Genomic DNA, 27,620 nt, shown 5'->3' with positions numbered 1-27,620 from the left:
TCTGTTTTGCTTTATTAAAGAAGCTGTAGGGTTTATTTAAGCTTCATGCTAGAAGAAATCTTTAATTAAGAGCACTCAGTTTATGGCTTGTTTGGGATCCTGGATCCCTGATCTTTCTTGTTTTACTGCCTTTTCGGAGTTCTTCAAAACTTCCTTATGACGAAGAGAAGTAATACTGCACTTAATAGTCCATCTCTCCTGTACTCATACTCTAACACAGACCATGGGTAAGAGAGATGTCGGAAAAGAAGCTAAAGTCTTCTAGAAAGGAGGAAAAGGGTAACTGTGAAGAGAGCCTTGCTCTGAAATTCCGAATATAGTGATGGGGACTAATTCTGATTGTAAATACTACTTATTCTTTGAGAAATTCTAGAGAGCTATTTGCAGGCTTCACGTGCGGTTTGGATAAATTTCATCGTACAGTAGTCTTTGAGAAGAGAGTTTGTCAGCTCCTGGTCAGAAAGCAGGTTGCATCTGGGAACACTGGTGCTAGAGGAATGCATATGGCTTCCACACTGAGGGGGAGGAGGGCGAGAAGCAAATTTCTGATCTAGATTGGAAGAACTTCTTCGCATGGTTCTAACGTGGTTTGACACGGTCTATGTTGCCTAGCAATAAATAATGAAATGAATAAAAACTAGGTTAGCTGGAACAAGTTTAATCTCTGTTCCCAAATCAGCTTTTAAAATCCAAAGTAATTTAAAGCTTAGAGAATGTGTTTTTTTGTGTGTGTCTGTGTGTGTGTGTTAAATCTTGCATGCAGGAAATTTTGAGATCAGTGGCTTTGCTTTTTGGGTGTGGAGTTGGCCTTTGTGGGCATCTTCTGTAATAAATTTAAACTTGAAAGAGAGCTAGAGCTGTTTTGGAGCAAAAGAAGCAGAAGCACATGTTTGTGTGTGTTTCTGTTAGTTGTGAACTGCTGCTTTTAATTTATACATAAACTTGTCCTTTAGTTCTAGGCATCTCTTTCTCCATCCTAGTCAGGGTAAATGTCTCCTCTCTGGGGTGTCCTTGCCCATCCATTTCTTCTGTCTGTTGGTGCTATAAATCAATAGTAAAGAGTTTACTTTTAACTATTTAGACTGATAGCATCTTGGCACGCTCTGGGCTTTCCTCATTTGAGGAACTGGTTTTCCAAATTGCCATTTGAAACCAGCATTAGTTATGTCATGGCATCTCTTACAGTAATTCTATAAAGCTCTCCGCAACAGCTGGAAAAGCTGATGAAACCTTTTAAAATAAAATAGCAGTGTTTGTTTAATTTGGAAACTCTATAATTTGTTCTTTTCTTTAAAAAAGAAGCTCAGAAGGTCAGTATGGTTGATGAGAATAACTGAAGGAATTGTGTGCTTACCTACAACACAAGTTCATCGTAAGTCGTCCAGAACTAGTGGGGAAATAGGTAGAAAGATAAGACAGATCTGTGTTAAACAATCTCCTTGTGGAGAAATCTCTTTCCTACCAGGTACTTCAATACCAGTTGGTATTTTGAGTACTGATTTGTGTGAAATAAAGGGAGGGGAGTAGTTAACAGATGCGCATACTCCTGGATTATTTTGCTTACCTCTTATAGATATTCCTAGAAGTTTGATCTATACTCTGTAAATTTAGGCTGTTTGGAGGGATCCATTCAGGCCCCTGTTGCTCCCCGCGACTTTGTGCAGAGCGGAGCCCAAGGGAGTGAAACAGCTGCTTTGTGATACCGCCTCTGCAGTTGGGAAGCTTCTGGGGCTGAGGAAGAAGTGTCAGGTGGAATGATTTGAGTGGATTTTGGTCTCTTGCATAAATTTAGAGGCTCTTGTAGTCAAAAGGGACATTTCTCACTGAGCGTTAAGCATGACACTACAGCAGAGCACAAGGCACTAACTCAACATAAAGGGACTTGCAGCCAGCCTGGAAAATGCCCTTAATGTTGCACCTAGGGTGCTAATACGTTTTTTAGTAGACACCTGGTATTAAGGTTCTGTAGGAGTGTCAGAGCTGTTTAGTTTTTGTTAGTTTTAGACCAATTTTTGTGTTTTTTTTCCTCCCTTAGTATTGGTCTTGATGATGAATTGGATCTTAAGTCCATCTCTTCTGTAGGTCTGGTGATTTAATTAAAAAAAAAAAAAAAACCAAACCACCGTCAACACCTCCCCAAAGCCATGCTTTTGTCCATGATTATGGATACGCTTATTTTAAAAATCAGAACACTTTTGAAGCTACCTTTTTGTCTTTTTTGTCACTTCTTCTATTCTTCTATCTTTCTAGTAATAAGAGTAGTGATTCATAATGCTGATTTCATAAGCATGTTGTACTTGCTTCTTGATGTGGGAAGAATAGTCTTTTTCAGAAGACTTTTATTTTTTCCTCTGTTATATATTTATATATATATATATATATATATATATATATATATTTCCTCCCCAGGAAAGTAGTGCTTCTCCTGTGTGGAGGCAGCCACAGATTAACGTGGCAGGTATTGCATCTGTCACGGGGAATGAAAGACTTCTGTTCAGAAAGGTTGTAATTACTTCCCTATATTGCCTGTGCAGATCAAATGTATATCATCCTTACGGAAAGAAAAAGTTAACGTGTGATGATGTTGGCGTATCTTTATTCCTCCTTTCCATCTTAGAAAATATTAAATAGCAGTGGAAGTATAGAAAGAAAGTGTCTATGCTCAAGAGCAGGAAGGATTTTCCCTGTAGTGGAAGGGAACGAATGCTGCCTTGCCTCCTTTCGGCCCTTGTTACAGTTATCGAGTGGCTGCTCAGCCCGTGGTTAGGGTTGCTTTGTTTTCTTTGGGCTGCTCTTTGCATTAACATTCAGAAACCCTGAGCGTAGAACTCACGTGCCTATGTAATTTCGAGATGCTCGTTATGCTGGGTATGAAATCTGCTACCAGTCTACTTCAGATCGTAGTTTATACTGCCCTGTACTTTGGGACTTGGCTAGTTACTCTGCAGATTGGCTTTCTGTCTGTTCTAACTACAGATTTAGATAAGGTTCGTTGTTCTTGCTGGCAATCTTAGGATTCAAAGACTTGGATTAGAGACTCGGTAGTCAGTGCTCTTGGCTACGAAGGTAACTCGTTCATGTGCTTTTTGGAGCTGTAGATGACTGCTGTGCAGAGCCTCAGTCCCACTTTTTCCCTTCCTTTCTCTCTGAAGGATGTGCGGATGGAGCTATTCCTTTCATTTGCAGTTGTTCCCATCTGAATTTTTCGGAGTTCGGTTTGAAAGCACGTGGCTCCAGCCTGCGTGAGACTTCCTGGTGTCCCAGCTACAAAAGGCAGCGCTGGGTTTTTCTTGTGCGTGTGGTACTGTGGCAGGGAACTAAAGGGCTGTTTGTTGCGCTGAGCGGTGTGCTCACCTCACACGTGGGCCGGCGGAGCAGGAGGCCCGTGAGACATGAGGGTGTGATTTCTAATGGGTGTTTGGCTGGGATGACAGGTCCTCAGGCAGCCGTGGCTTCCTGTCTGTTGCTCTTGTTTTTCTCCCTGCGTAAGATTTTTTAAAAATACAAACACACCACAACCTTCACTACTTCATTGTTCCATTGACTTTTTTTTTTAATTTTTAAGAGGACAGTCCATAATGCTCATAAACTGATGCCACTGGGATATGTGAACAAATAATCAAAGAAGTAAGAATTAATTGGTTTTAGGTGGTCACTGTTTAAAGATGTTTATGATGTGACTACTAAAACTTGTTAATCTAACTTTAACATTAAAACCTGTTTAATGTGTTTTACTGAAGAGGCAAAAACCAAACCAAAACGCCACACCAAACCCCCTCGAATGTTTGCGTTCTGCAGTCACGTGCTGCATGTTGACAAGGCTGCAAGGTAATAACCATGACCTGCTCTTCCCTGCCTCCCTCTCACCCCCTACTTCCCCCCCCAATCTAAAACCAGCGTTGGGAAAAGTGAGCCAGACGTGTATTTGGTGAAACTTGATCTGCTAGAACAAGTCACAGTTACCATGCCCGTCTGAGGAACCGTCTGAGGAACCATCTGAGGTTTTTGAGTACGCTAGTTCCACTTCTGGTTAGAGAGAGGGTAGGAATGGAGTCAGTAACTCCAAGAAGTGTGTGTGGTGATTTTTTTTGTGTGCACGCAGTGGTTTTTTTCTTTATTGCTCTTAATTTTTAAGCAGGTGATTCCCAAAGGTTTCAGGATTGGGGGTCAGCTGGGATGACAGCGTAATAACAGACTAAAGAGAAGGTTTTGTTAATGGCCTTACTTATAGCCAAGCAGGGAAAAAATGATTGCCACAGTATTTGTCACATTTTTTTGCCACATTTTTTGTCAATCACTTAAAGTGGGGTGGATTACAGAAGCTCCATAATGTGGTTTAAATAACAACATATTAAGTTACGAAGTTTTCTTCCTTTCCAACCTATCGTGTTGTTATTGTAACATTCAGAAATAGTTGTGCGTTTTCTTCAAAACTCCACGCTTTGAATGTGAGAGGTGGAGATTGTGATCTGCTGCATCCAGCTGTCTCCCTTCTCTGCTTAGACTGCTCAAAGGCGGCCTCTGGATGAAGCTTTGCCTCCCACCAGCTGGGTGATAAAATAGTTGTGTGTAACTAGTATAAATATGATTAGGAAACTCGTCAGTTTAAACACTATTTTAGATAAAGTTCCTTAATAAAGCTTAAACTTGATATTCCTAATGAAAATAAAAGTACTAAGTGCTTATGTGGAGCACATCTGCTGAAGTTTTTTAGGCAATAAGTACAACTTGCTAAATTTTAACACATTTGAAGTGCCGGTAAGCAAATAATTGAGCAATATTGATCTGGTGGGATGATCTGATCAAAGACTGGAAACCCAGTATGCTAAAAACTACTGCATTATTTGTACAGTTGCTTTTTTTTTTCTCCTCCTTTTAAGTAGGAAATAAGGAGTTGCTCTGGGTGGCTACATGTTTACTTAAAAAGAAAAAACCTGTTCACTTAAAAAAAAAAAAATAAAACACAACAAAAAACAACCCCTCCCCAATCCAAACAAACAAAAAAAAAACACCACTCGGAAAATCGTAAGTGATAAGCTTATCATAGCTTACAGAATAAAACTTGCTGCACAAGTTTCACAAGTAATGCAGTTTAACCTTAGCCTAGGTACGGCCTTATATAATGCAAGTACATGACTTCAAGGGAAATGACTGCTGGAAAATATTTTGTGGGTGTCTGTATATTTTATATATGTATAAATATTTTTTCTCTACCTTGTCTTACCAAGAGGAAGAGGTAAAACTATCCACAATGGATTCCTTTTGTGAGTGTGTTGGCAATTCTTCAGTATCAAATGGCCGTGACTTGGGCTGGGAGCGTGAGCAAATTTTTCTTGATAGGGACGTAGTAATTGCTGCCTACTGCAGAAATGTTTATGTTGATAGTGTAACAGCAGCTACCCTGAAAGATTGGCTATTGTCTGTTTGGTCTTCTCTGCCCTTAAGACAAAGCGAATATTATGTTTTGGGTCTTAAGCCCATGTTCCTGCCTCATCCTGCTGTTTGGCTACCTTTTTCCTATTTCCCAGGGGGCCGTCTTTTGATAGGAACGACACAGTTTTTCTTGCTTCCTCTAGAAGGATGCTCTGAGTTATTTATTATCCTTATTATCATTTTAAGGAACAGGAGGAGACTTCTGGACGCTGAAGCTCAAAACTTCGTGAATGAGAGTTAACTGACCAAGTACATGTAGTAATGGGCTTTGCCTTTATTTCTATATATTTAATTTGAAATCTTAATAGCTGAAATTAAGTGGTTCTTCCTTGATACTGTTGGGGTATTTTCTGTAATCTATTAAGTCTGCTCAACTGCTTTTGCTGTGTAAATTTCCTACCTACGTTAGTCTTTAAATCAAACAATGTCAATATTTTTTTTTTTCTTTTACAACAGCTCTAATGAGGCTGTTCTGGCATCATGTACCGGCAGGAGAGCAGGTGATGTTTTTCCTTTTACTGTAGACAGCTGGAATTGAGAGCTGCTATAAGTAGGACAGTGCAGGATAAACAGCAGGAGCTGAGAGCATTGATCACATGATTGTCTCTTTGGAATATTGGGTTGCTACAGAGACTACAAGCAGACAAATTTAGCACTTTACATCACAAAGCAGTTTTCTCTTATTTAGCTTAAGTTACAGTGGTAGTTGATTCGTCAGGAAAAACTGAAAGTGATATTTAGCTTGTAACAATGAATCTATACTGTTTGTTCACTGAGCAACAAGGTAGCACTAAAACCATACAGATAGGTCAAGTTTTGTTAAATGAAAATTTTGTAACGCATTTCAATTTTCAGCTTTGAAAACATCTGGCTTACCAAGATGTTTATAAATGTTTCAGAATGGGGCAGAGCCATAGATCGAAAACTGTTGCTTTGAAATATATTAATGTCTAGCTATTATCTGTTTTCCAAATATATTCTGGATTCTTATTCTTTATAGCACATGTATATTTTCTTGTGAAAGCATAAGTTCAGATAACTGAGATTTGTATCCTGAATAATGAAAGGAAGCTAAAATACAAGATGACAGCTTTATTAGTCTCATACGAGTTCAGAAATACGGGAACACGAGCCAATTCTTTTTGTAATATTTCTTGTAATTGTTGTATCTGCAGAAATATGCACAATTTTGTGTGTTTGTAGAGGTATCTGAAGTTCTGGTTGCATTCTGAAAGAATCAGCTTTGCTTCTGTGGTTTTAATATGCAAAAATATATATTTTTGTTTCAACCTTGTTTTTATTGGAACTTTTTATTGAAACTAAGCTCAATAATGACAGCAATGACTAAATGTGGAAGCCTTTAAGGTGAATATGACATTCTGCAATACAGGTTACAACATTTGTATTTGTTTTAGTGCACACAACTTGGTTATGGAATAAACAAATATATATTTTTTAACTTGCAGTTCTAGCGAACATCAAAATATCCTTAGCTATGTGAAAAATATTTTGTAGAGCCTTTGACAGTAGTCATTAATGATGTGCTTTGAACTGGAAGTTTTTCTACTTTGCTATTAGCTATGTTTTTTGCTTTGTGTTATCATCAAAATCAGCTTTCTGCTATATTTACCTTCATGACCATAGGGAGTTACTCAGAGATGCTTAGAAAAATGTCTGCTGTTCCATCTCTTTGTCAGTAGTTAGAGAAGCATCTGTATTTGGAGATACTATTACTGCATGTTAAGATAGGGTATGCAACTTGCTAGAAAAATGTAGATGTGCATTTGGTTACATCTCTTTGAGATTTCCCATTAAGGATGTTAATGCCATTGTGTCTGCTTGAAGTGCAGACCCTGTGGTAGGGGCTGATACAGACCCTGATGTTATGGGGAAACTTGTAGCCAACGGCAAGAAAGGCATGTTTGTGAATTGATTAATGATGATTCAAACTCTTAGCATAGAAAGTAGTACAGCAAAATAATGAGTATGTGTGTTAGCATGTTCCTCCTATTCTCTGTTTCCCTCATGCCCTAGCACTTGAAAGAACAAACAAAAACCAGAACACACACCCCAAAATAAAACAAACAAAAAACCAAAGCTCCTGAACTATTTCAGAATTTGTGTACCTGCCTTATGCTTTTTTCTTTTGTTTCTTATAAACAAACAAAATGAAACAAGGGAAAAATCCCACAACCACCATGAGTTTTTCCGGCAACATTGTTTTTAAGCTGCATTAATATAATTATCTGACTTTAGCATTTTCCTTATTTTTGTATTTTGCTTATTACTACAAATGCATATTTAAATTCCAGTTCTTTTCTAGTCTGAACGAAGACTGTGGAGTCTCCTCATTGAGGATTATGGCACGGTGAGCAGAGATTGAAGACTCCATGTTTAAAATCGCTGTTGAAGCGGTGCAGGTGTGAAGGTGGTTGCATAGAAAGCTGCTCTTCATTAGCGCACTGCAGTGTTCTGGCTATTCCTGGAAGATGTATGTAGTCACAAAGAACTATTCTGAACAAGCACTTACAAAGAAAAGGTGGTAGATGGGTTGTCTTGAGGGAGTTGCTTCTGCTTTTCTTCCGTTAGCTCAGAAAGCCTCAAGTGGCTTGGCAGCTTCCCTCTTTCTTCTCCATGATGAAAAGCCTCGAGGGTTGCCTGACAGAGAACAAAGCGTAGAGTAGAACAGAGGATGATGGCAGCGCGTGTTGAGCATGTGGTCAGGTATGGAATTCCTCTAGACTTATTCCTTGGCAGTTGTTTTATTTTCTATTCTCTGCTCATTGCTATAGTGTTATTTTTCAAACAGGCTGGGAGGGGGAGTACAGGTGAATAACTGAATACGAAGGGATTTTCTTTCCCAAAGAACCTATTTAAATGTAAGACTGTTTTCCAGCCCAATAATTTACTAGAGAAGGCAACTGTCATCTTTTTAAAAAGAAACTTATTTGATAATATACTGCCTGTAATAGGCTATAGCGAAGAATAACTATTTGGAGATGCTTTTATTTGGGCAGTTGTGATGCATCAGTTGGGAGCTGTCAGGTCAATGGATGATGATGATGACTGTTGTCAGCCAGTCATGATATATATTGATTCTTGGTCAAAATGCCCCAAAGGATTCAGGGTGTTGGCCAACGTATTCCAGCTTTTAGCAAACACTTTATAACAATCAGAAATAGTGAACAGTATTAATAAGACTTAAAACTGTATCTCTGTGTTTGTGCTCCTAAATGAAGTGTTCTGCCTGATTGAAAGGGAAATGGTAGAAAAGTAATTATGCAAGTCATTAGTTCTGGGAGAATAATTTAGCTTTGCCACGTCCTTTTTCCTCTTCGAGGAAATGGGAATAGAAAAATACACAGTGAGAATATGGTAAATATTTTGTTACGATTGCTGGTGCTCTGACTTGGTTAGCCACTCGGATCAACTTGGAAATAATTTACAGACAATCTAGGAAAAAAATGCGATAGCTATAAAAACAAAGAAACATTCTCCTTTCAGTTGAGACATCTGAATGCTTTTTTGACTTTGCTATCAAACGTGGTATAGGGTTTCTTTAATTGCAGACTCCTTTGTTGCTTCTGATGTTGCTGCAGTCTCCTTGCCTTTCAGCCATAGTGCGGTGCTGACTTGAAGTGTGTAATCTAGTGAAGTGTGGATTAGTGAGGTTCTAATGCAGCTAATGTTTGTGAAGCACTTCGAAGACACAAAGCTCTACAGAAGTACTAATGTGGAGGAGAAAAAAAAAAAACAACAGACCTAATTATCTTTTTATCAAGGAGGCATTTTCAGATTTGCTAATGGAGATGCAGAAACCTCATGTATATGTAAATTTCAGTGTGCTTTCCCCTCTTTTACTTCAGTTTCTCTTAGGAAGGTAGAAAAAGAAATTTATTGAAATTGTCCACAGTGGTTGCCATTTCTTTTCACATAGAATTGTAATCTTTCATCTCTGAAGGATTTTTTTTTCTTTTCAGTGTTGAAACTCCCTCAGTTCTGGTGTGTTCAGATCAAAATTCATACAGAATGTTCAATGTGATATCACTTCATAACATTTGTATCCAGAGATGGGTTACCAGTGTTGGACACTAGATTATTAATAGTTAAGGCCTATAGTTAGGCCTTTAATGAAATTAACTTATATTCAGAGTTGAGCAAGAAAATGAGATTTTTGAGAATTAGGGTTTCGTTTTCAGAATTTTCTGTTTAAAATTTTGTCCTCTGCTCTTCTGTGTGCACATGTGACAATACTTGATTGTACTGTAGAACTAAAAAAAAATATAAAAAAACAAATGGAGAATCAATAGTAGCTTTAAGACAAGCTTTTCTGGGGGGGCATCTGTTGGCACCTCTATGCATGTACAACGAAAGTTCTGAGCATTGTGGTATAGGTTGGTATAGGTTTTCTTTATACTGCAGTCATGAGATGCTCTGCACAAATTATCTAGTGATCTTCCGAGGTACTTTTAAAAAAAAAAAAAGTCCACAAATAAAAGCATAGGACGAACTCTGTATTAGTCGGCAGGAAATCACCAATTTTCTGGTTTTGTGTACTTGACTAAATTGTAAAAGCAATTTGCCTATTTACCCTGAAGTGAAATGCTTTTTGACCAACTAAGTGGACTTGTTAAATTCTGAAGGGGCTCCTGTCATTTTTACTTAATTAGGATTTTTGTCTGCAGTGTGAGCCATTGAGAATAGGAGAGGAAGTTAGACAAGTGGTGGAATTTAATAGCTTTTGGAAAGGTTTGAGAAAATTTCTCCTGAGCTGAGTTTGAGGTGGCATTGTGTGCTACCAGTGAATCTCTGGAAACTTACAGAACTGGGGAATGTGCAAATGTATCCATAAAAGTAAATATAAACATAGTAAAAAAATACATGTTTATGGGTTTCTTGCTTAGTCCATAAAATAGTGTATGTAGGGGCAGCCAGTAACTTAGAGCTCTGCTTCTACCTTTCCTACCACATTTCCTCCAGTCTTTTGCAAAAAGCTTTGGCATGTTTCTGCTTTTTTTAAAAAATTATTATAAATCTTCATTGTATTTTTGACTTTTTTTCATAAGCACTGATTTTGTAACACAGAACTGATGGTGTTAAATGGGAAGAAACAGTTCCTGAGCGTGACTAGTTAGAAGAAAATTAATGCTGTGTCTGAATTCATAAAATATGAGTTTTGTCTTTGCTAACCTTTAGTTAAGACGACGCATGTTTTCAGGAGGTACCACATGGAAATTTTTCCCTTCAGTTGAATTTAAGGACAGCAGTATTTGGCTGTGTGTACCGACTATAAAACAATCGTATTCTATTGTGCATAAAATGACTTCATTGCACCTACCAAAACAAAAATCGAAGGTGATGTGCCTGATTTTTCTGCCAAATTTATAAGCAGAATTAGTGAACGATCTGCATTGAGACTTTAGAATCAATTGTAGCGTAGTGGATCTGCTTTTCTCTGCTACAAATAGTGTGCTTGCAGCTTTCATGCTAAAGCTGTTTGAATGATGTCAGTGCCAACAATGGCCACTGTCTTACTTCATTATTTTGTTGGAAACTTCCCTCCTGCTCAATGGGGGGAGGGGAGATGTCTTTTTTGTATTATTTTCTTTTTTTTTGATTTGGCTTTTGCATGATGACCTTGAATTTTCCTTGCTACTACTTAGGAGTAGCTTTGCAGTGCAGTGAATTGACATGCTTCTGTTATCATGCTGATGCTTCTCTTTGTCTTGGTTTATCTGAATTCTCTCAGATTATACTACAGATGTCTGCCCTTCATCTGTGTAATAATGTAGCGTTAACTAGAGACATAGCTTAATCTCATTTAAAGTGTCTTTAAAGAATATGTGCTTTTAACTCTTCCTCATACTAAGCTTCTGAATTGCTATCTGTCACCTGCAGCCAACAGCACCGTCCACTATTTCACCTTAAACCACGCAATATTTTGAAAATAAAGTTCAATTTGACAAGATGAGTCTTTAACTATTTGCACAAGGATTAAAGTTTAATCAGATTTCTATATAGGAACTTCGTGGTGTTTGCTAACTGTGTGACTTTGCTCGAACTTGAAATCATCAACAAGATGCTTAGCTCCATCGTCCCTGGATTTCGGAAACAACTGCTCAGGCATCCCAACAACAGTATACTTCATCTGCAGGGAATACGCCGTCCTGAGCTAGTTTACTGAAGCAATTATGCTAAGTAGTGGTCAGTGAGTATGACAGTTCACTTGTATCTCTGCATCCTGGCTCTTCATGTTCTTTAAAAATAAAATAAAACTGAAGAGCAGATCAGTGTACTACCACGGGCTTGAAGCAGCTTGAAAATTGTTACGGTTCAGTCAAGGACCGTAACCCCCCAGAGTAGTTTCTGAGTTCACTTCATGGTCGGCTTTAAGATACTGTAACAAAAAGTGTGGTGCTGCACTTCTCTTCTGCCTTCAGCTCTGTGGGTTTTCTCATCCTTGAAGTCTTCTAGGTCCCTGATTTTAATTTAGTTGGTAGTCCAAGCCACGTATTTTACACTGTAGCTTTCTTCTCATTGCGGTGACTGCCCTGGTGGCTGCTCTTTGAGTCTTGGGGGTGAGATTCAGGAAGCCACCTTATCTCCGTTTCCATAGATTGAATGGATTGTGCCAGCTCCAGAAACATTTTTTTCCTCATACATTTTACTGTCTTACGATACACCTGGTCGAAGAAACGTCTTGGAAATGACACTGAAGATGTATCTAGTAATATACCTGTGGAGGTTGTATTTCAATAGGTGTTGCTCAGATGCTTGGACTTTTTCAGTTCTTCAGTGGCCTGGAAACTTTCTTTTTTTCCAGAAATGCAAAATTTGTGTTTTGTTCTCATTAAAAAGTCTATAGACTAAAATTTCACAAAGAGTACGCACGCAGTGCTGGTGTTGATGGGGTCTAATTTTCTTCTTGGGGCAGAGGGTGGTATTGCGTTCATACGGTCTTTTTAGGCTATGCTAGTTCATGGAGTGTCTCTTCCATTTGACCTTGCAAAAATGCACTAGCATCTGCTATTTTGAGTCACTTCATTTAGTCTGTTTCCCTTGACTTGTTTCATTTCTTTTCCTGAGACTGAGCAGGTGCTTGATGCTGCCCTTCTTATAGAAAAGGATTTATTTTCTGTATAGTATTTTATGAAGTATTTCTAAGGTTCTCCTTGACTTTCATTCTTCTGTTACTGAAATGCTGGACCTAATCTAATGTCCAATGTAAACAGCATCCTCTTGCTTTTGCACATCTGTTCCTTTCCTATGGGAATCTATTGGTCTGGCTGACACTTGAGATAACTTGTAGCTATATAACTTAAAATCGTTGCGCATGTACAACTTTTAATTATTGAAAAAGTGATTTTTCAGATGGAATTGGGTACTGAGATATACTATTTCTGCAGCCGGCTGGCAGGGTTCTGCTTTTATTTCCTTCCCAATCTCTTCCTGCCCTTTAATTAAAAATGGTGAAATATATTTCACACAAGCCATCAAAATGATTTGGATGTGACAGAAAATATTTTCTTAGTTGTACTTGCAGGTGTTTATATTTTTGTAACAAAACACAGGCAGTATAGCTGCAAAAATTGGGAAGTCTCTGAAGGAGGTAGAAGATTTCATGGAGCTGCTAACTAGTTATTGGCTATGTCAAGCACTATGTAAACCAGGTTTATTTAATTCAGTGTTGTATGAAAGATATATATTTTTTCCTGTACAGGGCTGTATTTTTTTAAAAACAATTGGTCCAGGCTGAGAAGCTGTCAGTGAAGCATCTGATAGTAAACATTGATATGTGTTTTGATGACTTGATTAACAATGAGTTTTCCTTAAATTGTTTATATCTTCCTGTCATAGCTGTGGAAGTTCAGTTTTAGTTACTTGATCGGCTTTAGGAACATGGCGATGAGATTCAATAAAAGAAACAAAAGAAAACACCCACCACCAACAAAACCCTGACAACAAAAAATCCCAATTTCCCAAAGCTGCTGCCTGCCTTTCTGCTTTTAAATAAGCTACTTGTTGGCAAATACTTGATATAAATCTTAAAATATAAATTCTGCTTAGTGAATCTCTGACAGAAGAACCTAGATATGACCTCCTTAAAATTAATGAATGTTCAGAAATATATTTATAGCTTTTTAATAAATATACTATAAAATATTAAGTCAGTTTACTTTTAATTGATTTGCAAAAAGAAGTGTTTAAATTTTCTCTAGGCATCAAAATACAAAGTCTCAATCTAAAGAGAAAACTTAGCATCTCTTGTTTTCTTCCTGATTGATTTTAGTTTTTTTTGTCTTTAAACTGTAATACGTTGTATGTTCCCCAAGGAAACATGTATTTAGCATTTAGTTATTTAGATGGAATGGATTTTTGAGTATTTATTAATGAAAATTTTGGAATGAAGTCCCTTCAAATTAGTGACAAAACTATTACTTACCGTTGTAGGATCTATTCTTAGGATTTGTTTTTTTCTCTCCCCAGTGAGCACTTGTCCTGCTCGTTCACCTTTTTCTTACATGGGGATAGCAATGTTTGTACCAGTGTGGAGATCAGTCAGCATCAACCTGTGTACCTGCTTAGTGAAGAACACCTCACCCTTGCCCAGCAGTCTAACAGCCCTTTTCAAGGTAGGTTTTGCTGGTCATTAGTGTGTATTAAAATAAATCAATCCTTGGAGTTGTTCAGTATGAGGATTTCTGGGAGTGGGGGCAGAGGCATTCTGTTTTGCATTGACTGTGTTCTACCCAAACATCTGCTGTCTTGACATAGCCAGTCAGAAGCCAGTTGGATTTCGGATCTTCTGCAGGTGGATGATTTCTATATTCATCTTTTTGGCGTGTTGCCCAATAATGTGACTTTACGATACAGTAAACTTTATTTCTGAATACTGCACTATGGGTGACTCAAGTATTTTGCGTTTTCAACATGCTTTATAACCGCCACATAGCTTCCACAACCTCTCTTTTAGAAATCCATTTCTGACTTGACATACTTAACCTATTCACTCCCCTTTCCCATTTTTATTTGGCTATTCCTTGCCTGTAAATTGCTTTGGTTCCACCAGCAGATGCAGGCTATGCTCTCGAAGACAAAGGAGTGATGGGGCCCGAGTCTGGTTAGTGGGCTGTTTGATCATTCCCTGTCTAAGACACACTTGTGTTGGCTAGAGAAATCACTTCTCCTGCATGACTATGCATTGCCGTTGTTTATTACTGCTCAGTGTCCAAACTTGCTTTCTTTGAATGCAATTTAACAGCAGCTGTGTTTTTCTAATATGGACAAGACTAAACACGAAACAGATTACTTCCTTTTATATATGTAGCATTGTTGGTGTAACTGTACCAAGCAGAATGAAAGGATGGGGGAAACACTGTAACTGTCAGAATTTGAAATGGTCTTCTTTTATCCCACCTGTATATTGCAGAGTCATTGCTAGCCCAGTCAAAAACTTGCTTGTTGCTTGTTTAAACAGATTAATTGGGAATGGTTATTGTGATACCTCAATTCTTACAGTATACATATATTTAACAATGCATACCTATTGCCTCCAACTTGTGCAGTATAGTAAAATGTGATCAGGGTGTACTTACCAATGGTAAGTTATTTGGTGTGGCTGAAATAACACTAATGCTGTTTCAGTGGGAAGTGCAAATTTTGGTTAGATATAATCTATAACTTACGTGTATTTATTTTTTTTTAGTTATTCTAAGTCCCTTTGGATTAAATGGCACGCTCACAGGGCAGTCATTCAAGCTTTCTGATTCATCGACAAAAAAGCTTATTGGTGAATGGAAACAATTCTATCCTGTCACATCTAACTTGAAGGAGGGGTCTGAGGAAAAGCAAGAAGACATGGATTGGGAAGATGATTCTTTAGCTGCTGTCGAAGTCCTTGTTGGTATGTGTTCTCTTTACCTTTTAATTACTGAAATTGTTTGGTTAGGTCTTCAAAATTCTGCATGTGGAAGTGACCCCATTTTATTCTTTTGCAGCCATTTGCGACAGCTGTTGGTCTTTTCCTTTTCTATTTAATGATTGGGCCTATCTAAAACAAGTGGCTACTTAAGTTGTGTTTTACAGACCTATTAGATAAGGTATTTTTCTTTGTGCCCTGAGAAGCAAGGCTGTTTGTTTTATATTTAAAACAAAAACACTAGACTGTCACTGTTGGCATCAGAGATGCATCAAAAGCATGTTGTACTGTTTCAGATTCTGTGCAAATTCAAACAGAACAGATGTGCCTTTCAGGGATTTCTTCAAAACCACAAACCTGAAGAACTTAATGTACTCAGGCACTGCATTTATCTCCTCTTGTTTCTAAAATCTAAGCTCCTTGGACACAGTAGTTTTTGTTTGTTGAGCGCTACTGACCTTTGATTTGCCAACTAATGTCGTCATTTCTCTGTAGTAAGTGAGGCAAGCTTGTATTGCAGTGATGGCTGGAGACCCTGATGATGACAGCGATAGGAATATTGTCACTTTTACATGGTACTAAAAGCTATGTCTGTAGTTTTCTTTACAAACCAAAACAATAGACTCGAGTAGTAGTATGTGTAGGCTGGGGCTGTCTCTTGCCTGTAAAAAAGCCTTTTTCATACATTCAACCAAATCCTCTGTATAAAACAAATCTTAAGGTAATGATGACAACAGGCTTGTCCACAGTTAGTGATTTAGTAGGTAGAAAGTGCAGGTAAATTTATGAGCAACTGGTAAGGTGATCCTTTTGTTGACTATTTTAAATGTAAGCTGTTGGTGAACAACTGTAAAATAGGTTTGTTCTTTTTTCAGCTGGTGTGCGAATGGTGTATCCAGCGTGCTTCGTTCTGGTTCCTCAGACAGACATCCCTGCTCCTAGTACTGTTGGGGCGTCTCACTGTTCAACTACTTGCTTGGGTGTCCACCAAGTGCCTGCTTCCACAAGAGATCCTGCAATGTCTTCAGTAACTCTGACTCCACCGACATCCCCGGAGGAAGTTCAAACAGGTATAGTAAAGTTAGCTTCTACATGTGGGAAATCATTTTAACTGCTGCTTCTTAAAATCTAGCAGTGTTTAGAAAGGTTTCAGATGTTCACTGTACAACTGACTTGTTACCAAAATCACTTTTTTTAAATTCAGAAGTCTGTTGTTGTGAAACACAATTCTTATTCTTCATTTTTGGGCAAAATTAACCTAAATGTTTTTTAAATGGGTAAAGTAAGGACTGCTTTTGTATCTGATGCTGCAGTCCAGTACTTTACGTTTCTGTGGTCAAGGTCTTTGTGTTGTCCCCCTGCCAATGTGTGTATGTATTTTGGAGTAGCTTTATAAACATCACTGTGTATCTTGGTTGTTGATAAGCAAGGTGGTGTTTTCAGCCTTTTTGCAGTCCCAGGAAGCTTCTTTGTACTTGACTTTCCTATAGGCTGTGTGCCTTCTGAACCATGTGAGTAATTATTATAGAATACTGCTTTAAGTCAAAGCAGGTAAGGCTCACTAGTAATTTCCTATGACTTTATAAATAGCTCTTTTTGTGCAGAAAAGGGGTATGCAAGTGGTTGTTTTCATTTTTTCATGTTTTTTCTTCAGATGAATGTAGCAGAAGACCTGGGGGGCTGGGAGGGAAATAAGACACACAGGACAGGGATGACAAAACCACAACAAAAAATGTAAAACCAAAACTAACTAGCAAACAAACAAAACCGTTAAATTCGCTAACAGGTAGCTTTGCTCAAGTTTTCCTGATGTATGAGCAATGTTGTTTTCTCTTTCAGGCCTGTAGTTCCTGGGCAAATAAAGAATAGCCAGCCCAGTTATAACAAACATTCGTGTTTTTTTTTTCTTCCCCTCTATTTGAGGGAACTGTGCTATAATAATCTGCTACTATATGTAAATCTTCTGTTTTTATTGCCTGACATTGAGTTAAGCAAGTACTTTTTTCCTGGGGTGCTCAACCAGTGTTGGTTACCTCATTGCCTAAAACTATTTCCTCTTGTGCTGCTTTTCAGTTGATGCTCAATCTGCCCAGAAATGGGTGAAGTTTTCTTCAGTTTCTGATGGATTTATCTCTGACAGTACTAGCCATCATGGTGGCAAAATACCTAGAAAATTAGCTAATCAGGTGGTGGACAGAGTTTGGCAAGAATGCAATATGAACAGAGCACAGAACAAGTATGTACTCACTTTAGGAAACTAAAAGAAATACCATATTTTGTGTGTGTTGTAGAATGTAATTCTGTTAAAGATGATATGACTGCTAGTAGAAGGTGTTTTAGTTACAACATGTTTTAAAGAAGTTAATTTGGATCCTAAGTAGTAGGTTGTTTATTTTTCAGTTTAATGTGTTAGCAAAAATTTATTTGATTTCTTTGCTGAATCCTATGTCACAAAACTGCTCTTGAGACTTGACAGAAGATAAATGTGTTGATCCCAAATAACTCTCCCAATACTGAATCATAGGCGGAAATATTCTGCTACATCAAATGGCTTGTGTGATGAAGAGACAGCTGACAAGGTAGCATCCTGGGATTTTGTTGAAGCCACGCAGAGGACAAATTGCAATTGTTCAAGGTATGGTAATTGTCAGACCAGTAGTCCAGCAGTGTACATTGAGATTCAAGTGCTCAGGAGAGGGCTGATGATGACTTCTTTGTGACTAATTAAGCAACAGCTGCTGATAAGAAAGTGGTTAAAAACAAACATACTTGTATATCATCCTACATGCCATTTTAGGCCTTGAAACTCTGCCCAATAAGATAATGTGGAGTTTTTATTCGTGTGATTTGTCTGAGTGGACCTACTGGCAGTTCAGTGACAATTTCTGAGTCTTGGTCTGGAATTCCGTGGGCCTGTTTAAGGGTGGAAACTACCTCTTGGGCAGCTTTCTTGGGCTATGATGGAAAGGGAAGCCTATTTATTAAGAACTTATTCTAGAGGGCTGTGGTTTTAGTCTTAAAAGAAAAAAGCTGTTAGTGAACAACAAGATCGTTGTTGCATGGGTGAATGTTGTCTTGGGGAACACAAAGGGAAAAATATTAATTTACTTCTGGGAAATATGGCATTCCATGGGCAGATGTAGTTGTTTGTCCTTATAAACAAGCTTGTTTAAAATTGTTTAACATAAATGGAAACATTAAGTAATGTTTCATTTTTGTACTTACTATAGAACATTTAGGTGACTGAAGCGTTGCAAAGGTGCAAACACTTCTGATTTAAATTGTTACACAGATTACCTTGCAATTTGAATATTAGAATATTCAAAAAATTAATGTCTGGAGAGTATAGCATGTCAAAAGAAATACATTTTTCTGCTTCACTGAAATGTTTAAGTTCTCTAGAAATACTAATGGCATGAGAAGAGCTGGTAGAAGGTGGGGGATTGTATTTCTCCTAAAGGAGACTTTAGGTTTGATAGTGCTAGCTAAGAGAAAACTGTCAATTAACTGTACGAGGTATGTATTAGAAATATGCAGTTCCCTGAAGAGAAATTGCAAAGACTTTAAACAAACAAACAGAGCCCTTATTGTTCTCTATGCTTTGAGTTCTAAGCAGTGAGAAGTGTGTGTGTATGTTTATGAGAGTATAAAGTAAAAATAGATTTTGATACCTCTTACCTTTTATTCTTGCATAATCCTGGTTTTAATGCAAGCTGTGTACTTTGTGACTTTCCTAATGGAACAGCAGAGAATACCTGGGTGCTAAGGATGTACATGTAGTTCAGTAGCTTAATCCGAACAGTTTCATTTCAGGCTTTGATATTTCATGTTTCTAGTTCTGTTAGATCTAGAAAGCTGGCATCTTCAGCTCAAAGCTAAAATGTTTAAATTCAAGTGCATTTATTGAGTGGGGGAGTGGACACGCACCCCACCAAAACCTAACTGTATTAATGCAGTTGAGACATGGAGTCTTTGCCTGCAAATTTAGCAAGAAATAGCCACAAAAGGTGTTTTATAACTATAGAATATTTTATAGCTTTTGTAGGACTGACAGCTTGACTTCTAAATTCTTGATGTTAATTTTCCACTCTTTAACACAGACTTGCACAATGCTGTTGGTTGGTATTGATCCTTGAATCCAAGAAGTCATTTGCTAATTCTTATGTTGTTCTACTGATTCAGCAGTGTTGGTAGAAGTTAAAAGCCATATGAGCAAGCTGTTGCTATCTATTTTTGATAACTGAAGACAATATTTTATAAATGCCTTTGAGGATTATGTGCATTCTGGGCTCATAGGACAGCGCTTTCCATTTTTTTAAACAGTATTCTGAAATGTTACAATGTTATTCCTGTTTTTAAATTAAGTTATGGTCAGAAAGAGGCAGCTCCACTTCAGAATGGTATCAGACTTCTATAATCACCTGTTTAATGACTTAGAAGCTGATTCTTACCTAATGAAAATGCTGTGATAGACATATTTGAAAGATTAATGTGAAGTATTTTCCCCTATGTTAATTCTGCAGGCACAAAAATCTCAAACCAAGAAATTCAGGTCAGCAGGGGCAGGCACCACCTGTGGGCCAGCAACAGCAAGCAGCTCCAAAGCACAAGACAAATGAGAAGCAAGACAAAGGGGATAAGCCACAAAAACGCCCTTTGACTCCTTTTCATCATCGTGTATCTATCAGTGATGATGTTGCCATGGAGGCAGATTCAGCAAGTCAGAGGCTTGTGATGACTGCACCAGACAGTCAAGTGAGATTTTCAAATATCCGAACTAATGATGTAGCAAAGACTCCTCAGATGCATAATGCTGAAATGGCAAATTCACCTCAACCACCGCCACTTAGTCCTCACCCGTGTGATGTAGTTGATGAAGGGGTAACTAAAGCTCCTTCTTCTCCTCAACATTTCTACCAGATGCCAACGCCAGATCCCTTGGTTCCCCCAAAAACAATGGAAGACAGACTTGATGGCTTATCTCAGCCTTTTCCAGCTCCATTTCCTGAAGTTATAGAGCCTACAATGTATGTTGGTACTGCAGTGAATTTGGAGGAAGATGAAGCAGATACTACTTGGAAGTATTATAAAGTTCCAAAGAAAAAGGATGTGGAATTCTTACCACCTCAGCTTCCAAGTGATAAATTGAGAGATGATGCAGTAATACCTACTGAACAGGAAAGCATAACATCAGTTACAGAGTAAGTAATACTCAGTGTTACAGTAATAAGGTGAGAAAGTGAGGAAACTGAAAGGCCAAAGGCCTTTCTCCTTGGAAAGGCAGTTTCTCCTTAGAAACAGTCTTTTCACTAAAGCTTAATGTTGCTCTCATCAGCTCGAGCAGTGTTGCTGAGTGTGAGCCTAACTTTATCTGTGCTGTGCATACATAAGAAGACAATACTTGTAATATGCAAGCGTGAAGCACAGTCAAATATGTAGTAAGACTTTCCAGCTTTTCCTCATTAACACTCTGCATTAGCAGATGGTAATGAATATTATTTTTCTACTCTAAAATTACTCCGTAGCCAAATTGTGCCTATTTGGGGCTTATGGTCCCAAACAACGATGACAACAAAAACCAAATATATTTCTCATATTAATACTTTTTATTTTTTTTAAGACTTACCCCGTTAAAGTGGTGCTTTATTTACCCTTTTAAAGATGAAGTTCCTTCTACCTCAGTTCTGCTCTTGTCTTTATTCAGAAGAGCTCTTAAATTTTGAAAGCTGTTTATTTAAATGACTGATGAGAACAGTGAAGGAACTAATCTCTTTTCCTAGAAGACATCAAAGTTAATGTGGGCCGCAGCTATTTTCTATTATCGGCGATTTCTCTTGGGAATATGTAGCATATAAACTGGCATTCTTGCACATGGTGCATTCTCTCTGTGATCTGGGTTTGCTGTTCAACAGCCTTAAGGACTTGAGGTTATCGTTCGAAGAAAACAAGTGACTAGTGTGCCTACTCTAACTGGTCTTGGACCTCAGATCGGATGGGAAACCCTCATTCATTAAATGAAGCTTCTCTAAATTGAGAGAGTCAGACTAGTTCCTGGTTAGAACCAAAGCCTTTAAGCTACTGGAAATGTATTTGAGATCTTGGAATTCTTTGTACTTAAGCTGATATGATTGTCATGAAATGAAGTATGTGTAAATTAACTTAATTTTATTGTTGTTATTGAATAAATAGAATTTATTTCTGAGAGCTAGTGTTATCTAGCACCAGGTTTTAAAATACTCTACTCTGCTACTGTTTCAATCAGGACAAAAATTGATCGCTTTATTGTCTAAGTTTTGATAAACTGTGAAGCTTAGAGGCAAAAGAGGAAAATAGCACTAGTGGTTTTGGTGTTAAAACTTGCATTGATTGAGTCAAAGCAGGGGTAGCTGTTTGAGTTCTGTTTTACTGCAGAATGAATCAATATGGCTTTTCTCTCCCAGTAAAGGCAAAAAAACCAACCGCCACTGACAAAAATTAAAAACAAACCTACACAAAAACAAAAAAACAACAACGATGAAAAACAAACAAACCCAAACCACTTGGCCCTCTGGGTTGTCTCCTTCGCAGTTGTACTGCTTAAGAAAATTCTTCCTGGCATCCATCTTTTACCTTCCTTGTGAGGACATCTAGCTTGAAGCAGGAAAGCTGCAGGAGAAGGATGGTAATGGGAAGCAACAGGTGCTGCTGACAGGGCTGTTAATAGCAGGGTAAACTTAACACGATTGGCACTTTGATGCAGAGGTGACAAACTTTGTTTTACGGATGTGATCCGTGGACAAAAAAATGCATTGTGAATGCACCAAGAGTTCCATCTGTCAACCCAGTTGCTGTCAATTATTTTTGATTCAGATTTTTTTATATTCAGGTAAAAGGAGACTCTCGGTGTGACCAGTGTCACATAGAGTTGTCCCGTCCCTCCCCGTGGACGTAGTGTGCTTAATTTGTGGTAGAAGAGTTGACGCAGCTACTCACAGGTCTGGAACTTCGTGTGGATTTTGTTCCGCTGTTGGCAGTGGAAAGCCGCTGGTAGCAGTTGCGTTGAATTTGCTGAGTAGGAAAGCTGTGAGCAGAAATGAATATACCGTAGCTGTTGGTCTGTTCTTGTACACATGTTCTTAGCCTTATCTGTCATGTTAATGCTGTTGAAGAGTTTGCATTAGCTAATGAATCTCAGCTTTTTCAAGATGTGCATTTATACGATTGTAGCATTTTTTCCCCTTCAATTGATTTCAGCCAGCCAAAGATAAGCTCTGCTTCAGGTTTCTCTTATTTCTATTCAAGAAATGATTGTTCCTTGTATGGGCTACAGTTTGATTTAACAATTTACTGAGTGTGTGTGTGGATGTATGTTAGACATTCTTCCACCAGAGCATCTTGCTATTAATTTCTCTTCTTTGCTGGTCAAAAAATAATAGAAACTGCTGCTTGCTTTTGCTATGTGTTTTTCCTGGTGTTTAATTCCTTGTTCCTAGAAAGTTGTTTTCCATCTCTTCCCTCCACCCCCAATATTAATTTTTATGGGATTTAGAAAAGAGGAAGCCTTCAACTCTATCAAGTGCTGCTCCATGTATAGATGCCACTAGTTCTTGACATAAAGCCACGCTCCTTGCAGTGTTGTCTGGGCTGGAGATGGTGGCATTAATAGCTAATAAAAGATGTTATTGAGGGTGTTCCCATGACCAGTGTAGATGGATTTAACACTTGTTGGCTGTGAGATGTTTCTTTGGAAAGCTTATTTCTAGGAAGGCTTGACAAAGTGAACCTGCCTCTGTCCTTTTGCATACAACTTGTGTTGGTAGGGATGTACGAGGCAGCAAGGAGATCTCTTAAGGAATCACTGTGCACTGATGCAGAATTCCAAGGCTGAAGTCTTTGAATTGTTCTGTATCACGTTGTTCTTGCTTTCTGGTCTCTCAGAGAAGAAATGTAAGCCTTATTTTAAACTCTAGGTAGTGTCTGGATCTAGGCTGTCAAAACCAAGCCCTGCTAATCATGAGGCACATCAGTTTGTTATGGGACAGTATTTCTTCTTGGAGAGTGGCTTGAGAAGGGAAAGAATAAATGTGTTGGAACCTGTGTGTAGACTTCAAGTATCTCTCCAATTTTCATCCTTACAAAATGCCTTTTCTTAATGTCAGCTCCTCTGTGAATGCTTCTCTCTGGTTGTTCTGCTCCTGCTTGGGAGGAGGAGGGTCTTGAGTAAGAAGAAATTGTACAGCCTCAGCGGTCTGACACTGCTGGAAGGGTTGTCTTGTTCCAAGCAATACCTTCCTCACGTGGTACCTCACGGATGCTGTGATACAGAAAATCATTTGGCAGAAGATAGAGGGGCATGTGTACAGCTAACGTTCACAACTTAACTTCCTGTTTACCAATATTTCTTTTTTGTTGGTGCAATATTCCATGTGTGAAACCAGTAAATGTTACAAAAACATAATTTATGTACTCTCAACTCCATTTTTGACTCCAAATGGGATGACAAGAAAAATGCTGACAATGGCAAATGTATGTTTATTCCCATTAGTAAATTAGATGTCGGTGTGTTGTGACCTTCATCTGGTATTTATAGAAGTGATTTAAATGACTGCTAAATGTGGTGGCATTTGTGTAGTTATGGGCTTTTTGCATAGCCAGGCTTAGTGTGCAACAGCGTATTGGTCTGTGTTGTGTTAGACACAGCCAGGTATTAGAAGGGTTGGCATGCTGCCTTTCTATGCTGAATTAAATGCTCAGGAATTAAATTCTTAAAATATAGAAAATTCAGATTTAATCACTTCTTTCTGATCACTTGTTCGAACGTGGATGGGGAACGGCAGTAAGTAATTTTTTAACCTGGTGAGTTTCTTTTAGTGGCTATAGACTGCTTAATACATTTGTACTTTATAATAAGTGACAGCTACGGCCTGGGATGAATTACTAATCTTTATCTGGGTTGACAATGCTTGAGGAGAGATAGTCAGAATGAGTCACAGAGCTGTATCTGACGTGTGTAAGGAGGCTGTATTATGTGACTAATGATTTCATTTCTTTCTCAAAAAGTTTTCTGAAGCTGGGGTGGAAGGGAAGAAAAGGGAAAGGAAAAGTGAAATTGCTTTTGTGAAGGGTTGTGGGATAGCAGAACTATTTCCATGTAAGTAATAAATAATAATTTGTGATTTTTTTTTCTTCTGTGCAGATTAATGGTGCAATGTAGGAAGCCTTTAAAGGTTTCAGATGAACTGGTGCAACAGTATCAGAGTAAAAACCAATACCTAGCAGCAGTAGTGTCAGACGCTGACCAGGAACCTGAAATTGATCCTTATGCCTTTGTTGATGGCGATGTGGAATTCTTATTTCCCGATAGTAAAAAAGATAGGCAGAACATCGAGAGAGAAGCTGGGAAGAAACACAAGGTGAGTAAAGAAGTGAGGATACAAATCAGTGATGAGATTGAAACAAATTGCTTTAGTCACTAAGTATAACATAAATCCTTCTCTGTATGTAGAAGTACATATAAAAAAAATTATTCAAGCAGAAATAATAAATGAAGTATGCAGCATTCATGCAGTAACTACACACCTAGGTTATTTTTATTTTTTGGCGCACTGGTGGTGCTGTTACACTAGTGCTTATGGCTTGTTCTGAGAGAACGCTGCTGGATCAGAACAAAAATCTGTCTGGCTCAGGAGCCTCTCTTTAGAAAGGGATGATAGCAGATACTTGTGGAATACTGTAAAAACAAGGCAAATGCTTTGTTAATGTGCGGAAAGGTTGAGGGAAGAGGAGGTGAACTCTGACTAGTTGTTGCCTGGACAGTGAATTGCACTTTTTCCTTGTACTTTAACCAGTACCAACTACGTGAGGCTGTGTTTAAAACAGAAGTACCAAGCTCCTCACTCCCTGTCCACTTCCTCTCTCACCCACCCTCCAAAAAGGAAGAAAATATAACTCAATTGAGAGCTTGTATATGAAATAAATTGGCTTATTAGGACTATTTCTGTACGTATGCACTCCTGTACTGAGAGTTTCTTTAATAATTACTAGTATAGTTAATGTATAGCATTCGATAATAAATGTTTTTTTCAATAAAGTGTTAGAGCAAGAATCCACAGTTTGATCTCTAAATTTAAAGTGTTTATCCCTAACACACAAGCCTAAGATGTATGTTGTCTGTGCTCTTCCTCTGAGTGTTGGTGGCATGTTGTCTGTATTCCAAGCTTCCTTCTCCATGAGCAGATACCACTAACCAGACTCCCAGGCTACACCCTGCTGAGCTAGAAGGCTAATAAGAACCTGATCCTTCCAATGCATACAAGAATTTCCATAGGAAAATAGTGTCCTTCCCCCAGATTGACTTAAGTGAACTTTTCTACCTTTTTTGTTAATAGGCTGAGGATGGTGCATCCAGTGTTACAGTTTTATCTCATGAAGGAGAGGATGCTATGTCTCTGTTTAGTCCTTCTGTCAAGCAAGGTAAAAATACTTTTTTTTAAATTGTGGTGTATTAATGACCATTTGAACCGTCAATGGACTCTAACAGGTTACTATGTTTTTACTTTGTGTATTACCCTGTGTCTTCAGAATTCAGGATCGTCTTGGAAACACGTTTTATTTGCTGAACCTTGCAAATAAAAGGTGGCTATAAAATCCAAATGTAATAAAATCGAAGATTTTACATAAAATGTAAAATTACATAAATTATTATTAATTATTAATTAATGTTATCTTTATAATATTAATATATAAAATATAATATATTAATATTATTATTAATAAAATTATATAAAATGTAATGAAATCTTACGTGTAAGACACTTGAAAGGAACTGAGAACATGTATATTTTCAGCTGTGGAAATAGTCCTTTAAATGTCGCTTTTTAAAATACACATCACCAGTGTTTCTGTAATCTGTTTTTGTTTATAGATGCCCAACGTATTGCTGCTCATGCTCGCACTGCATCAACTAGCTTGTTCCATGAAACAGACTTGGTGGTCTCCTATACTGACCTTGACAATCTCTTCAATTCTGATGAGGATGAGCTAACGGTAAGTGATGTTCAAAACAAATGGCAGCTGCTAGACAAAAAACTGCAAGTAACGTGTATGTGTTCTTGTGTTTTGTGGGTTGTTTTGGTGGTTTTAGGGGAGCTTGCAATGCTTGGAAGCAAGTATCATGACTCCTCTAGAGCAGACATGCTGTTCTGCTTGGCTCATGAAATCATTTTTGATACAAAAAAGCTTTTGATCTTGCATATCGTCGCAATTCAGACAGTATATGCTTGAATATATAACTCTAGCTAAAATTAATAAATAAGCTAGTCAATGAAGGTAATACTGAAAACAAACAAAAACATGAAAGAAAAGAGGCATTTAAACACGTGGACGGACCTTCTGCCAACTAAGCTGTTCCGTTGCAGTAGTTATTATCTTGGAACGGTTTCTTTTGCAGTCTCTAGTGGCTCTGAATTCATTATTTTTCCTGTTTCTGTCTCAGTACTGTTGGTAATCAGTTGTCTTTTCTGAATTGGACTTTGTTCCATGCATAAACCTAAATCTCCTTACTCAGACAAAATACCCATCAACTTTAATGGGAGCGGTAGCTGTGTAAAGGCGTGAAGGATCTTAATGGCCATCAAAGGTCGTCATTATATAGAGCATAAAGCAAGCTTATTTGCTCTTAAACATGGAGACTCTTAAGTTCTAAAGACTACGGCACTGTCTAAACATTGTAAAATATCTCTTAATTTAAACAGTTTTTCTTCCCTTTACCTCTTGTTCCAGGAATTGCATTTATCTCTTTCTATTCACGTTCATGTGGTAACATCAGTAATGTTAGCGTGGCTTTGGGAGTGTGTATTTTTTTATGAGATTGTGGGCAGCCCTGTTTAGCTTTTTTTAATGTCGGCTAACAGGCTGAGAGCTACTTTATAACTGGTCTTTCATTTCAATAGTGTCATGATTTGATGGGAGAGAATTCTGAGTTACAAATATTAAGGGAAGGCAAGGGTAACCCCAATCACTACCATCAAACTTATGATTTATTATAGTTTTTCTAAATATTATATGAAGTCTCAGCTTTCTATGTCCACTGTACATGAAATTTCCTGTTATCAGGGAAAATGAATGTGTGTTCATGTCTGAAATGATTTCAATACAGTACTTCTTTTCTTTCTTAGCCTGGATCTAAAAGAACAGTGAATGGTGCTGATGACAAATCCAACTGCAAAGAGGCAAAAGCAGGAAATTTAGACCCGCTGTCATGCATAAGTAAGCTTTATTTTCTTCTTTA

General features: G+C 37.9%; 1 protein-coding gene across 3 annotated transcripts in view; it reads left to right on the top strand.

Moving 5' to 3' along the window:
- MED13 (mediator complex subunit 13) overlaps positions 1-27,620 on the top strand; it is a 59,222-nt gene that overhangs the window by 13,880 nt on the left and 17,722 nt on the right. Inside the window, exons 1-12 of one of the 3 annotated variants that reach the window (XM_080562997.1) lie at positions 31-7,924; positions 8,023-8,157; positions 13,921-14,066; positions 15,140-15,337; positions 16,228-16,422; positions 17,426-17,588; positions 17,877-17,987; positions 19,876-20,553; positions 24,528-24,744; positions 25,720-25,804; positions 26,256-26,377; positions 27,508-27,598. In XM_080562997.1, coding sequence (XP_080419123.1) covers positions 8,126-8,157; positions 13,921-14,066; positions 15,140-15,337; positions 16,228-16,422; positions 17,426-17,588; positions 17,877-17,987; positions 19,876-20,553; positions 24,528-24,744; positions 25,720-25,804; positions 26,256-26,377; positions 27,508-27,598 — 2,038 coding nt within the window. In that variant the 5' untranslated portion in view covers positions 31-7,924; positions 8,023-8,125. Of the gene's footprint in view, positions 1-30; positions 8,158-13,920; positions 14,067-15,139; positions 15,338-16,227; positions 16,423-17,425; positions 17,589-17,876; positions 17,988-19,875; positions 20,554-24,527; positions 24,745-25,719; positions 25,805-26,255; positions 26,378-27,507; positions 27,599-27,620 lie in introns of those variants that run through there. The other 2 variants (XM_080562996.1, XM_080562995.1) reach the window with 2 other exon arrangements.

The sequence above is a fragment of the Anser brachyrhynchus genome, assembly GCF_964034855.1.
Source record: "Anser brachyrhynchus genome assembly, chromosome: 20".
Lineage (NCBI taxonomy): Eukaryota > Metazoa > Chordata > Aves > Anseriformes > Anatidae > Anser > Anser brachyrhynchus.
This window is presented reverse-complemented; position numbering and strand designations above follow the sequence as displayed.